This window comes from Anser cygnoides, chromosome 4, assembly GCF_040182565.1.
Source record: "Anser cygnoides isolate HZ-2024a breed goose chromosome 4, Taihu_goose_T2T_genome, whole genome shotgun sequence".
NCBI classification, from domain to species: domain Eukaryota; kingdom Metazoa; phylum Chordata; class Aves; order Anseriformes; family Anatidae; genus Anser; species Anser cygnoides.
This window is the reverse complement of record NC_089876.1, coordinates 80,214,440-80,230,622: the sequence shown is the minus strand read 5'-3', so window position 1 is coordinate 80,230,622 and position 16,183 is coordinate 80,214,440. Positions and strand designations below refer to the sequence as shown.

At 37.4% G+C, this 16,183-nt stretch overlaps 1 protein-coding gene across 3 annotated transcripts in view; it reads left to right on the top strand.

Moving 5' to 3' along the window:
• Positions 1-16,183, top strand: part of LOC106038610 (protein transport protein Sec24D) — a 52,897-nt gene that overhangs the window by 18,806 nt on the left and 17,908 nt on the right. For all 3 annotated transcript variants that reach the window (XM_066996477.1, XM_048066289.2, XM_048066288.2), the window contains exons 9-10: positions 13,107-13,245; positions 14,936-15,051. In XM_066996477.1, coding sequence (XP_066852578.1) covers positions 13,107-13,245; positions 14,936-15,051 — 255 coding nt within the window. The remainder of the gene's footprint in view (positions 1-13,106; positions 13,246-14,935; positions 15,052-16,183) is intronic.

Sequence of the window (16,183 nt, the reverse complement as noted above, 5' to 3'; positions counted from 1 at the left end):
GTATCTTCCAAGCGCAGCCCCGGAACAGTACATCGCAAATGTAACACATTAAGCAATATTGTATTATTTCATCTTCTATTACTAACACAAGTAGAGACTGTTCAGTAGAGATCGCTGACTGCTTGTATTTGATGTCCTAAGAACAGCCAGGTTAGTAACACTCAGCACATGGACACTGAGCTTCAGAAGAGCAGAGCAAGTGAAATGAGGTTATTCAGAAAGGCCCTAGAGTTGAAAGAGAGGCAACTTCCATGAAGGGCCCACAGTCTCTCATGATTACAAATGACAAAAAGCCTTCCGCAGCCAATCTAGAAAACCATAGACTAGCGAACCTTACATGTATGCTATACATGTATGCTATATATCATTAGAAGTTAAGATTGTTAGAACATTCATGCCTCCTCACCCCTGGCCGGTGTCTTAACGGCTCTAGATGTTTCTGAATCTTTATCTATAGTAAGTCTTCATTTATTATTTCTCAAAAAAAAAAAAAACCAGTTCATTTTCACTCCTCTGATCTGGATGATCTATGAAAAGTATTTGTTTGTTAAAGATTTTGACAATACAGTATCACTGTTTGATAGAACTTATTTTTAGTCCACCAGTGCTTCAGCAACAGTCTATAAAAATAACCAGCTCTCACTGTTATCATCATGGACAAAGCTCTACGTGAATTTGTTTTGGAGATGCGTGAATGTTTACAGAGCCTGAATAAACCATGTGATCTTGGTTTAACATTTAATACTGCCTGCTTAAAAAGTTAGTTAAAAGAGTATTTCAAGTTTTAAAATCAAATATAAACAACTCCAAAAATATATATAGTTTTAAATATTAAAATATCTAGAGTGACTTTCTTTCTTGTTCCTTAGTAGTTTTGTGTTGTCACTCTCTACAATGTTATTACTTACTTATTTGTTATTTCCTCATAGAAATACTCAGTGGTGAGAAATTATTATTTCACGTTTCTCCTCAGTAGATTAACAAGTTAAAAAGATAAAACTGGAATGGAATTGCTTCTCAGAAATTCTGGTGTTCATGAGCTGAAAGCCATTTAACCTTTTCAGAAGAATACTGAGATATGATGGTACCCAGTGCAGCTGAGCTGCTTGGAAAGCCATGTTTTTTTACAGGGATGATAGTGCATTTCCTAGGTAGAGCTGTGTCAGTTGTAAGGTTAGCAGAAACTACAAACTGGGTGAGGTGAGTAACTAGCAGGTGATGCAGTGTTATAAAATCCCTTTTCTGTAACAGAGTAACAGAGTGTGAATTTTCACTTAGACCCCAAGAAGTGGGTTTGAAACAAGTCATTCAAATGCTGAATAAATTTGAGGAATTCAGGGAAATCCCTACACTCTTGTGATCTACTGTGGGATCGGTGGGGACTCAGATTCTGTAGTTTGTATTCGGTGGCCAGTAAGAATGGCAAGCAGGCTTTTTGAAACACATTTTTATATAGGCACATGTATTTATTAATGGTTCTGTGCTTGTGCAGAGCTTTGGTTTGAGGGGACTGAGGAACACTTAGATTGTAGGCAGTACAAAATGATTTAATGGAAATACCTTACTAATTCTTCCTTTCCATTAGGGATGTGTTAAAAAGCACAGATTGCAGAACAGAAGTGCTCACTGATAGCATCTACCCACTGTAAAAAGCCATCAGTTTTTTATTTTACCCTTCGATTTTTAGTTACTGACTTGCAGGAGGATGTTCCCCAATACTGTGTGAAAGACTAGCTAATTTAAGGGCTTTTGATGAGGGATTCTATCAAAAGACTTTTAAAAAGCAAAGTACATTATATCAACTAAGTCATGCTTGTCTGCATGCTGGCTGACTCTTGACAGAACTCAATAGATTGTGTCATGACATCCCTCTGCAAGAGCCACATCAACTCTCCCTCTGTATGTCCTGTTTATTGGCGTGTCTTTTTATGTTCTCCTCCATTGTAATATCTACCAATTTGCTTTCTATGGAAGTAAGACTTGCTGGTCTGTAGCTCTAGGATCGCCCAGAAGTTCTTTGTAAAGTTTCTTTTTATATTGGTGCTGCCTTTACCTAAGCAATTGGTTTTATGCAGTTCAGCAATTTTGCACTGTGAGTCTTTTTAGATAGGAATTCCATGATTAGGCAGTAAAATTGTCCTTACTACTAGAAATATTTTTTTGAATAGCAAAAGATGATAGTAAAAAAAAAAAAAAAAAAAAAAAAAAACACAAACCTTTCTGAAGGAAAGGCTCTGAAAGAGCTGGGCATTTGTTTTGCTCTGCTGTCTGTTTTGAAATATCTCATCGTTTTCAGTGTTGGCTTGTAAATTTGTAATCCTCATATGGGACTTGATATAACTGAGATTCCACTTCATATTCACCACTAGTGGAAATGAAATGTCAGGGCTTATTGAATGTTTCACGACCTTTTTCCTTTGTGTAAACTACATATGACTCTTTATATTAAAATTATTCAAAATTGTTGTGTGTTTGTAGACAATACTGGACTTTTCCTCTCCATTGTGGGTGACAAAGCCTTCCTCCTCTCAAATTAGTACTCCACAGCAGAAAGAGCACCTGTTAACCAGTGAAGAGATAAAGTTCTGCTATCTCCGAATAGTAACTAGGGCATATTGTATTGCGTGCTGTGCAGTTCTCTGGATTGTCAAAGATCCAGCAGTGTCTGAGTTTTGCTGATGTATTTTGGGCATACTTCCAGAGTAATCTGTGCCTGTTGTCATGTTTTTCTAAAACATGAAGTGTGTGTGATGTAACTTAATAGTTAGGACGCAGTCTGACTATGTTGAAAGGCTTCTTCACCCTCCAGGAATGGGGAGCTATTGAGCAGTCTGTACAGCAGCGTTTATTGCCTCTGTTTAAACTTCCAGAGATGGAAGTTAGTGGACCAGAAAGAAAGCACATACACCAGTACTGCCTTGTAGACTCCAACTAGGCCAGTTAGCTTAGAGATAGGGCCATGCTACAAGACATTCTGCCATGTTCTTAGGACTGCCTTGGTATTTTTACAACCAATCCATTGTTGAGCTATTGGGAACAGTCAATCCAGGTAGAAACTGTCCAGGTAGCATAAGCTTGTATCCTGAGCTCATCACTGTCTATCTGCTCTGTTAAATGTGAGCCTAAACATTACTATTTCCTCCATTTTTCAGATGTTAAAACATGTTCCAAAGCATCCCTTTAACACCTTCATTTGAGAGGGAACTGTGAAACTCTGGTCTTGTGCTCCTGAGTCTGCCTGGAATCTGGAAAAGAGTTGTTGAGCCTTGTTGCTTTCAGTGCTTTTTTCTCCCTCCTACTGACTAGCTCCAGGTTAATGTTGTGTTTTTTTTGTATAGCTTTCTGGGGTGCCTGACTATCCCATGTGTGGTGTATACAGCCCAGAACTTACATGCATCTCCAGGTGCCTTACTCTGAAAGCTTTATATCACTTGGGAGGCAGTGCCTGCGAGCTAGGTTTTGCAGTGCCTAATTTAGAGATGCATAAATCCTGTATTAGATAAGGCTTTCTTTATGGAGTATGTCCAGCACTAGTCTGCATTTGGTAGTAAAGCATTTGGAATTGGATTGCTTCCCAAGACTTCATCTTCTAGGAGAAAGTTTTAGTTAGACTATTGGGCTGTAACTACACGGTGTAACAAGAATGTAGAGCCAAAGTTAGCGAAGATTTTGGCAGCATAGCTTTTCCTAATTCAAGTAAATTTCCTTATTTTTTTTTTCCCATTTTTGTTTTTAGTGTACACTTTTTAAAATACTCTTCATACTTCTGTAGTGTGTTGTTCCATGCATCGTTGTTGTTACAGTAGGGACTTAATTCTGAAAGAGATGGGGACAGTGACTTGGAAAATTGACATTCATATATACTTTATTCATATTCTAATCAGAATCCCTGATTAATTTGCACAGTCTTGAAAGGTTAGACTGGGAAAAGTGCATTTCTAACGATTTAGGTTATGGTGATGTAATTACTTTCTGATAAGTTGGAAACTATCTGTTCTTCAGAATGGTCATGGCAGAAGAAAAGCCTGACTAAGCACCAGTAAATATCGAGGGGAAAGAGGGAATTAAAAAATAATAATCATAGCCACTTAATAGTTTCACCAACAAAAATTATACTCGTAAAAAAATTACTTTGGCTGTTGCTAGATACATCTGTAACTCAAAATAGCTCCTCGAATGCCACTTGACATTCTGTGGGTGCATTTTCCTCTCCAGGCTGCATGTTGCTCTCCTGAAATGGTGTTTGTCTCCTCTTATGCACTGGCCAAAGCTGACCACAGCAACAGCAGTAAATTAAACATTGTAAGACTGTGCGAGCTCTAACATTAAGCCTGCAGGGATGTTACTCAGTTACCTTGGAAAACTTCACAGAGTCAGCACACCCTGGTATTTAGTTAGTTCAGGACGAAAAGCTTTATTTTGCTTTTTAAACTGAAGCTATTCTTGCATGTTCAGTTTATACATACTTTATTTATCTGTCCAGTAGTGCAGAATCATATTCTGAATGGAACAATGTATGTAATTTGAAAGGGGAAAGAAGTTTGTATTAAATTGAAAAAGAAGCTGATGTTTGATTTTATTTATTTTTTTATTATTTTAATGTTTAGGTTTATTCTTAGTATCAAACAGTTATTTGGATGTATGGACATGCTGCATCTCAAGTGAAGTTCAGCAGCATGAGGCCATATCTAGGGCCTAATCATAATAGCAGGCTGTAATGCTGTCCTGTAGGAAAATAGGGGAGACTAAGCCTTCTACGTATGTCCCTTTATTCTGTGAGAAGGGATCCTTCTCTTCTTGTAGGACAGGAAATAAATGTGAAGGAGGGGCTGCTCTTTTTTTAGTGTTTAACAGAATCAGGTAATCTGTGCTTGCTAAATAGATGCAAAGATGATCTCCTCAGCCCTGGAGAACAGGAGCAATAGTACAGGTTTTTGTCCTTCCCAGGACTGCTTAGCTCATAGCTCTTTGCACAGCCCCTTACTTGTGATGTTCAGCAGCAGCTTAATCTTTAAATAAAAGAAAGGAGCGTAGTTGCATACAAACACTTACTGTTGGGAGATCCTGGAGACTGCCTGAAGCATCCAGCTATCATAGCAGTGAAGGTATCCATGGAAGGGAGACTCAGAATATAAATACTCCTACCTGATGTTGTATTTTTAAAATAACAGCTAGTTTTGCTACTGACCTTCAAGGCTAAGCTTCTGTATCATGGAAAGGACTTAAAAAGGATATTAAACTCACACCAGATATCCTTGCTTCAGAGGTTAAGATATCCTGTGCTGCTTTTTGTTCACGTAATAAAAATTCTCCTTATTCTAAGTATTCCTCTAATAGAGGCAAGTGACCAGCTAGAGTTGGCTTGTGATTGTAGCATGACGCTTCAGGAATTCTCACTTCTTTCTGATTTCAATGGAAGTAAATTAACTAGCCCTAGAGGCATGGTTACTGAAGACCTGCTGGTCTTCCTGAACAATGTTAAGCAGAACTATTTTATACACCTTGAATTAAAACACCTGTAAGCTTGGCTTAAAAAGTCACAGCAATACCTTCTAACAAAAAAAAAAAAAAAAACAGCTCCAGGTTTTTGAGAAGGAAAGAAACCCTCCATTCAACAGATCTTTCATGCTGTAAATCTTAAATCAGTAAGATACTCTTCTCTCAAATGCTGACAAAAATTATATGTATACATTGTCTACCTAGCTGTGTGTGTGTGTCTGTACAAAATAAAAGAAGAACCCCATCTGTTTTGTCACTGAATTTGACAGTAAGCCACAATGATCATGAAATCCATTTAGGTTTTGGTTTTGTTCTTTCTGCAAAGGTTTGAATAACACTGGCAATACTCTCCTGTGGCAGAACTTCATCCAGAATTGTTGCTTAAGAGATTACAACACTATGCTTAGATTTATTTACAAACTTAAATATTTGTTCCCTAAACCTAGAGCTGCATGTTCCCTGAGCACTGTTTGATGAGTTGCCTGATTGGCTATCCTGAGGGTATTCTAGAGCACGTTAGAAACAGTCAGAGCTGTGTTTGTGAAAAGTGGTCGTTGGCTACTCTAAAACAGAACTGATCTGCAGTTTATCCATTATGTTTGCAGGTAATAGGTTGTGCCTGTGTTTTAAACTGTGGTGTTAGATTTATCCTGTATTTAGCAATCCTGAAAACTTGTGTGTGTGTAATCTAACACTGATGTGACCATACAAAACATGTAGAGACCGGACCTGTCAAGAAGTCAGTAGTAATAGTATTTGGAGCCCAAATTCTGTCAGCTGTTTCGAAGATACTTTAGGGCTTTCCTGCAGTGATCTGAAAAAAATAAAATGCTTTGCTAATTCCATTTGCTTCTGTAAAATATGTCGCTAACTTTTATTTCATTTTGTGCTGAATGAATGTCAAGCTAGACATCTTAAATCAGAATGCCTTCTCATGGAAGATCAAACTCCTGATTTTATTGTGAAACTTTTGTGATCAATAAAGCTAGATTACCTCTTCTTGTAACTATTAACATTTCTGTAGAAAAGGTACGTTAAACTTGTCTTATTTTTCTACGGTTTTACAACTACTGTGACAATGACAAAAAAAATCTCAGACAAGGACTGCAGTGCTGGACCATCTGTGATACTGATGTTTGGGAAATGGAGCTGTGGATTAGTCCAGGCATGAACCAGTATCCTCTCATGATTTAACACGTGCATGTCACCCTCAGCAGTCCTAAGAGGGGGCTGAGCTGCCCTAGGGTAGCTTTGTCTCCTACTCCTTCCATTCTCACCTTGTGCGCGTGCCTCTGCACGAGCTTGTGCTTTTGCTGATTAGTACAGGTATGTCTCTCTAGATTGAGAGATGTCCTGCTTGAGCTCCGATTCTATAGTGTTAACATTTTTAAAGTCTGTTGTTCAGCACAGTTTCTTGATTATCCAATTTCACACTCCTGCTTATATCATCAGTTCATCCTGGCTGCTGACCTTGACTTGAGATGCAGCATGTCCGTACATCCAAATAACAGTCACTACTTCAAAGCTGAGAAGTGCTGGAGAGAGCTGTCTTGTTAACAGTTGGTATTCCCAACCTGGCATCTTGACAAGAAGAAATTGTGTCTCTATTAAGCCTGGATATTAAACTTTTTTTTTCCCTTCTGCCACCACTGTGATACGGAAGTTCTAAAGAAGTAAGCTACCTACTTCTGGGGTTTCTTTGTGTCAAAATTTTATCAGTATTTCATGTTTTCCCCCATCCTCAAACTTCTTTAAATCCTTTGAATTTTGATTAGAGCAGCCTGTATTTGCACTCTTCATGCTGCTAGCTCTACTCAGTAAGTTGCAACGTTCCCCTTAAAAAGGGAGTGCTGACTGAATAAATATTTCGTGGATAGTCTGACCTATTATTGATATAAATGACTAGATTTCTGTTGATTTTGGTACTTGCTGGATCTTATCCCATGTGCAGTGCCAACTTGAAGCTCATCTACTGTGCCCTGGTATTTTTCATGCTACCATGGATGCAGGTGAATGTTTGACCTGGGTGGGAAGGATTTTTGAACAAGAAGGTTTGAACATACTCCTTGCATTTCACTGCAATCTGTAAAAATTGGGTTAGAGCTAAGATTGCATCACAGAGTTGACGCTTCAGCCATGCTGCATTATGCAAACAAATAAAACAGATGAAAAAGCACTATTACAGAAAATACTTGAACCTGCTGTGACCTTTGTAGATTACGCAGTACAGACTGGCTCGAGTCATATCAGCTGAGGAGGCTGATAGTGTTCAACATCCAAAATCAAGAATCAGGAAAGTTGTTTCTGACTTCAGAGGGAATGGCTTCTCAAGACAGTAGGAACATCACAAAGGGAAATGCTTTCCTGGCATTTTAATGTGAACCAGTAAAGCAACTCAAAACCGAGGGATTGTTTGTTGACTGATTAATCTTTCTCAAAAGCAATCTATGACGGTTTAATAAAAGACATCAAAATGCTTCAACAGTCATAGAAAACACAGGCAGTTTGGTTCATGACCTAGGGTTTTTTTTTGTTGTTGTTGTCATGTCGTGCCCCCCCCCCCCCCCCCCCAAAAAAAAAAAGCGCTACATTTCAAAATTCTCTCTGTTTGTCCTGTGGACTTTTTACGCATCTCTCGACTGTACAAATGAAGCACAAGATTTGCATGGGGCAGCGGTACCAACCTTGGCCAACAATCATCTCCCTGATCATTAGAAAGTTGTATAGTGTAGCCTTGCTTAAAATGCTCATATAAATATTTTAATAATCAGACTTACACGAATATCAATGTAAATAATAACTCTAGAAACAGTGCCTTTCTGGATTTTGTTGCCCTGCACAGCTTGTCTGTGGGATGAATTGTCTGAATTGAGTAACTGGCAGTTGTCTTTATTTCTGGTAATCAGTTGTACAAATACAGTGTGTTTAATGTTCGCTGTACTGAAGTATAAAATGTTTTATCTGCTAGCGTACTGTAGAGTGTAATTTTAAGGAGCTATCGTAAGTCATCAAGAGATATGTATCTGTGCAGCTTTCTAAACCTGTGAGATAATCTTCCTTTAGAAACAAATAGCCCTCATCTAAACATGTCAATTAACTAGTCTCCTGAAATCTCAGATACTAAATATGGTTCTTTCATGGGTTATACTTTCAAAATCATTTGTACTGAGATAATTTGCAGTTGAACAGGCAATTTGTCATATATAGTATCCAGTGTAACATTGCATAGAGCAGCTCTCTGTGTAAGCTGGTAAAGTTCTTCAAAAGTATATAGAGAAACTGGTGGCAAATTCCTCATCTTGTGGGGAAGAGGAGGAAGGGATCGTGATGGAGATACTGATGTAATTGAAAATTGCACTCCTGGTACGAGTTTTCGTGTTCCTTATTGGATGTAGCCAGATTTGCAAATTGTGTGGGTCACATTTCAATACACGTTCCTGTTGTTTTAGTGCTGGGGTGTTAAATGCATTAAAATGATGATGGAGTCAAACTCTGGGCAAAAATATTAGTCCTAATGCAGATTCATCAGGTACTAATAGGGTGTATGTTGTGGGGGGCTAGGAGTGCGCGTTGGCATTTGCCTTACATTACGCATTTTGCCTTACATTGTATGTGGAGATTCGACTTGCAGCACAGCTACGAAAGGTTTTCTTGTAGCCCAGTCTATGTATGTGAGTCTGGCAATGAAAACAGATGGTGTATATTTTTCAGTTTGTTCTGTGATAAATAGCTAGTTCTCTTCACTGTTTGCATATGCCGCTTCTTCATTCTCCAGACTGTCTTCTGATTTTCTCTTCAGAATGCTTTTCCAGAGATGTGCCATGATGAACTTGAGCTTCAGCGCAGTCCTTGTTCCTACACTTACAATTCCCAGCTGTGGCCCTGATCCTGCAATATGAATACAGTGATACTCTGCAGGCATCACAGGGAACCCTCAGGAGTGGGTCAGGTCTTCGTTTTTATAGCAAGCAATAGTAATTCAGCTCTCTGAGACTTTAAAGCACAGGTTATAGTCCCTTTGGAAGTTTTCATGGATGTATTTCATCTTGGAGCGGTGCCACCAATGCCTATCTATTGCTCTGTGATACAGTTCTGACTCCAGAGAGATGTCCTGGCTGAAATATTTCCAAAATAAATCTTGCTATCCCAGCTATATTTGGACTAATAGTGAGGTAAGTTATAGTTTATCAGATCAGCTTTCAGGGCTTGCACTGTAGTGGGGCCCTGAGGCTTCAGAGAAGGGAAAGTTTATGCAGGTCTTCCACAGCATTTCCCATCTCTTCTGCCCAGTTCCCTTTAACATAAAACCATACTGTTCTGCCTCCCAGTGCAGCTGATTCTTTCTGCCTCTCCAGTCCTTCAGCTTACATAAAAGGAATTTATTTTACAAGGTCAGATTTATGCTACTGAGTAGTAGTTTTAGTCATTGGTTTTGATAAATATTTATAATTTGATAGTGCTGGAAAGCTGACAATCAATTCCTACATGTCCAGTTTTTGAGGACTGTCTCTGTTCTCAGTCAGGAGATCCAAATAGGTAAATTGGGGAAAGCATTTTGAGGAGATAAGGGAGTAGGAGAGGTGCAAGAGCAAAACGCACAAATACAGTAAATGTTCAAATAGTTATGGTAGATACCTAAATTGATTCATTTATTATTTGTAGAAATTTACAGGAGGAGAGAAGGAAAATGCTGACAGTTTATAGTTGGAGAAGCAAAAGAAAAAGGAGTACTGCATTGGTTTCAAAAAAAAAAAAAAGGGAATCTGAGATTTTTTGATTTGCTTCATCCCCTCCTTCTGTGAAAGTTTGCCACTGACTTCCATGGGACCGTAAACAGATCTCTTTATCTTCTGGTGTACAGTGACATCTACAGAGAGTGAAGTACAGGCTGTGGAGCGTAGAAAGCAGGGCTTTCCCATTTAGCACCATTTCTTTTGGACTGTGGATAGCAACAGTTTTCGTTTTATGTATTCATTAGTGTAGACTTTCTACTCTTTTTTTTTGCTTTTTAAATGCTTGTACATTATTTATCTTTGTAAATTCCTATAAGGTCTAGGTATTAAAAAGTTTTTTGACTCCAATGGAAATTATTTTGACAGTTGGAAACGTAATAGCAGTTTACACACTCAAACAGAAATGAATTTGTTTTAACAACTGTGTTGTGAAGAAGTGGGTTTGGATGATTTCAGTCTGGGTCTTTATTCAGAAGTTACCATATAAATTGCTTTATTATTAGATATGTTCATTAGTGGTGTAATGGTTTAAATTATTTTAAGAAAATACTGAACAGTAAACGAACATTTCACGTTAAGAAATCAAAAAACAGGGCTTTTTTTCAAGATTTTTCTGTTAGACAAAATCCTTCAGTCTGTTGCATGCATTTCTTGGTTAGGCTTAACTTCATTGATTTTGTTTTTTTTGTTTTGTTTTAAAGTTTTTGCAAGTTTATTAGAAACTAAAAATAGCCAGCCTCTGCAGTATGATTTTATTGATATTTTATCTTTCATTTCTCTACATAAGATTGGAATACCGTTTTTGTAAAACATGACAGCATATTTTAACTTCATGCACTGCGAATAGTCTCAGTGACTTCAAGCAGACCATTTGATGCAGAAAGTTAAACATACATGCAGATTTTAGTAACCCTTAGGCTACTAGGGCTTTAAAACCATGTTACAAAAAGACTTTGTAATAAGTAATTTTTTTAATGAAGCTAAAGGGAGATGAAAGATAAAAATTTCCACTCCAGAAATGGAAAGACAAGGGAAAAAATAATAATATTTTTATTTCTGCTGTCATTAAAAAGGTAATTTATTAAGTACGTATAAGAATGTTGATACCTAGGCTCTGAACTTTATGGCATTTATTTTTATGATTTTTCTTATTCATGCTTTATAGGTAAAGATCTTAATTTTAATAAGGTATTTCAAAATATGATCATTTGAGGATAATTTTTCTTTGTTCTTGAATAGCATTAAATGTATTAGAACAGGGTTTTAAATCACTAAAAAATGTGTATAAATGCATCGGGTGTTGTGTAAGGTGTCTTTTTTTCCCTACCTGTTCAGATACTATATTATTAATGGCAAGCCAGATCCAGGCCTCATTAAATTAATACAGCAGAATGATAATCAGAAAATTGCCAAGTAATGAACAAAACCCAGAAGTTCTAAAACTTAAGTTACTGTGGCTAGTGAGCAGGTTTTATAGCCAAGGCTCTTGTGTCTGAAAAATGACCCTGATAGTTTTCCAGCTGACATTATGTGTTAATTTGCGTTAAACTCAATTTTCGTAGAAGAAAGAATATGAAGCAATGTGTTACCTCAGTGGAGCGGGAGGGATCACTTAAAACCCACATAGTAAAATCTACTCGTTATGTACAAAGATCTTGGCAAAAAACATCCAATCCTTTGGAGAAATAAATCAGTAAAATAATTGTCTGTGTAAAATATAAGCAAACAATAAAATACATGTAAGCAGTGAATGCTAGAAGGACATGTATGATTCTCTAGGTATACAAAGACTCTTATGTTCCAATAAAAGATAAAAATGTATAATAGATTAAATATGTCCATTCTATAAGAGACAATAATTTTAAATTAGTGAATATGCTAGTGGAAAAGTTTTAGCATTCAAGAGTTGTCAGCATTCTTCCTCTTGTAGAGATCTATCATGGGGCCCAACTCTGGATTTATTTTCTTACTCTTACAGTCAGAGATTTTTAGTTAGGGTTGAAGGGAGTAAGAAAAAAAAAAGAAAAAATAAAAACCACGTTTGTTTATGCTCCATAGAGTTTCACAAATAATTGAACAAACTTCCATTTGTGCAGTTGTTTCAAGTATGACTTTTCTAACATAAATTACAGTTACAGGAGTCTTTCAGTTGCTGCACAGTTATTACTGCAAGAGGCATCTGGAAAATGTCTTCCATTAGCTGTGGTTTTTGGCAGAGGCTATAAGCAAGCATGGTCAGTGTAATTAAGCTGACGTGTTTGAGATACTGTATTTGTTTACTGTATGTTCTTTCCTTCAGTAAATATCAGTATTTCTGCTAAATCTTCTACTCTAGCTGGTGACCCTGACAGCATTAAACCTTAGTATAGCATGTAACACAGCAGCATTAGGGGGAAGGGCATTTAATTGAAAATATTAGAAGCTTTCTTAGTAGCTACCTGTTTGGGATAGCTGCATGCGATCGGTGAGTATCAACAAATTTCTTTGAGAAAAGCTCAATCTGATAGAGAAGGCGAAATACCTGACCCCAGCAGATTTCTCCCTTGTGAGCTATAAAAATCCTTTCCTGAAGAAAGTCAGCCTAGAGCCCTGAACTTCCGATGCTTTCAAAGTTTTGTAGGCTCTTTGTGTGGATGCTTTATTTCTTTTTGATAAATACCAAAATAGGGAGCTTGCGAGCTTGAAAATTAAGTTCTTTAGGGGACCTACAAGGTTGAGCCAGCTGTATTGGACAATTTAGATAAATGCTGAACAATAATTTCTTGGTCAGGTGAAATCTAACAAGTGTTAAGGCTGAGCAGCAGCTTTCTAGCTCACTTTATTTGGTTTCAAGTTTGCAGTGCTTTTTATAACTTCATGTACCTCTTCATTTAGACACCTCTTTATGTTGTAAACCATGGTGAGACTGGACCAATCCGATGTAACAGGTGCAAAGCTTACATGTGTCCCTTCATGCAGTTTATTGAAGGTGGAAGAAGGTATCAGTGTGGATTTTGCAATTGTGTAAATGATGGTAAGTGATATTTCTCTGATCCGTGATTCATACAAATTGCATAAAACTAAAAAGGAACTGTATCCCTGAAATGATTTTCTTGACTAGCTGACTTGAAAATAGTTTAGTGAGATGCAGTAGCAAGGGCTATTTCACAAATTAAAACAACAAAAAAAATACTACCTAGTAAAAATACTTAAAACACTTCTTCAGTCCAATTTTTAAAAATAAGTATAAGAAAAAATAATGCTAAACTGTGAAGTCCAAGTCCAGTCTGTTATGGTCAAAAGTTTATTTTAAAATATTATGTCAACGTAGGATAAAAAGCTGCTTGTATTGCTAACCAAAAGCAACTTTTGTGTAGATAAATTGATTTCTTAAAGAAATCTAAATGTTCAGCAAAGAATTATTTAGAACCATGTTAGACTAGTCCTGGCCATGACTGTGGATGCAGTGGTTAAATAGCCTATTAATCTTCCTGTGACAATCGTTGGTTTTCACAGAAGATACCATGCCATATTTGTTCAAGTGTGCTGCATGTGACTCATAACTGTTCTTGTGCTCTTGGCTGTATCCCAGATCTTTGCCAGAAGTAGCCTTTCCAGACATTTGTATCAAGTTGGATTTCCTCAGCTGGATCACAGTGGTATAGTGCTTTCCCTAATACAGTAATCTTTTCAACTCTGAAACGTGAACCTTGACAGGCTCATTACAACTTCTTTTCTGCCTGAGGCTCAGATGTTTGTGCAAGCATAGCAGATAGCAAATTTCCTAGTTTGTTCGCAATTTAAACTCTCATAAAGAGAAATTGGAATGCGTTATGAACATTTTAAGAAAGACATTTCAGTTGCAGTATCATTTACAATCATGCTTTGTATTAGTAGTGTCTTTTATCCAAATTGGAAAGCACTTAAAAACATTAATGAGACCTTAAAATGCCCCAAAAACTAGGTAGATATTCTGCATCCCCTGCTTTTAACAGGCAGAAATGTAAAAAATAACATTCTAAATGTGGATTGATTGAGGGAGAAAAGAGCTAAAATCCAGAGGTGACTCTTCCCAGTGTGACTAGGCATTAGACTAGCTGCCTGTAAATTGGTGGTGGCAAAACAACTTGGTTTCTTAATGCTTGCTTTGGAGTTCTACATCCTTTATCTGCAGCTACAGAAGGTTCACGATGTGAAGGACTGAAGGCAGCTTATTGTACAGTAGGGCAGGTTTGTGAACGTTGCAGAGCTATTTCCAGTGAATGGTAATGTTGCATAAAGCAGCACAGCCTTTAGGAAAAGTGCTGTTTTTAACTCCGGTGATGTGAATTAAGCTTTGAGTAGATGTATCTTTCTAACAAAATAGCCATCATTTACTCTGTAGCCTGAGGATAGCAGACTCCTGCCTGTGGAAATAACCTGGGTCAGTTTTACCTACTCAAGCTTAACAGGGTAGAGATAGGAGAAAATTGACATTCATGGGGGAATATGCCGTATTCTCCAAATACAAGAGAAGCTGACATTACCAGAATGTTGTGAGGTTTGTTTGTTTTCTTAAATCAGTGTGAAGAAAAAAACATTATAACCTGGCTACGTGTTCGCACACCTCCTTGATCAATAACAGAGGAGCCTGTGTTACCACATGGTAACTACTGAAGGAGTTGTTGGGTTGTTCCTCTCCACACTGTAAACATTTTTTTTCCTGCTCTTATATTGGTTTTTAGTCCCGCCATTCTTCTTTCAACATCTGGACCACATTGGCCGACGGGTAGACCATTATGAAAGACCTGAGCTATCTCTGGGATCATATGAATACGTTGCTACTTTGGATTATTGCCGAGTGAGTATTTCCAATATGTAAAATTATTTATGATTTTATGTCAACACAAACAAAATTCTTTAAATACCTACATTGGAGTAAATGCACTTATAAGCCGAATATCAGAGTCCAAGAACATTTTAGAAAATGTACAGATGTGGAGGATTTAAGCTCACAATAATGTTTTGCTCTTTTGTGCTGGATGGAGACTAGCAACTAACAATAATAAATAGTGTCTCAAAGTCATGGATCACAAGTCTTCAGCTGAGGTTCTGGTTTGGTCCTTGGAAGCATTTAGAGGATGTTCAGAGGTTATAGTTCAAATTCTGATGCAGTGTTGCTTTTTAGCTGCATGACTTACGAATTTTGCAGACAGACATGCACCTGAATTGCCTTCTCAGCTTTTCAAACCTTAGCATGGGAATTTGAATCCTGTCTTGGCATGAGTAGTTTTAGTGTTCTGACCAGTAAGTTAAAATGGAATGGGTTCTCTCTCCTAATAATATATTAGTTAAGAACTTGGTCCAAAGTCTGCTCAAGCCACGGGAAGTATTTGTAGTTGATTTTATTAGATAACTATATTTTGTACTTCCCAAAGCATAAATTATTTAAGCTTTTCAAACTTTTTTACAAAATTTTTCAAAATTCCCAGCGTGACCTCATCTGCCAACAGCACGGACATATTTTTTGTTTCTTTATGAAATTGGGTGGAATTTTCTTTCCATCAGTGGAATGTGGATATGATAAAATTAGGCAAGGAGGTTCGATCCAAGAAAGCCTTGAAGTAGGTACAAGTAACTTCCTCAGACCATCAGATTATTGCTGGTACAAAGAAATGAACAAGTTGTTTTAATTCTGGTCTCTCACAGGGGTACTGCTTCCAAGTCCAGTGAAATTCCTGAGACTGCCTTTAGAGATTCCATTGACATCTGCATTAAACCCCAGGACAGAACTCAGTGGCTGTAATGGGGCATTATAGAAATAGCGTGGGATCCTTGGTGTACATCCATCAAATTCGGTTCAGCTTTGCTGCTTTCTGCAGCTAAGCTTTTGAAATGTGTATACTGAATAGCTCCATGCCATTTTCACAGTTCTTCTGTGTAACCCTGTGTTCGTCATCACAGTCTTGCTTTCAGTGCAGTGAATTTGCCAT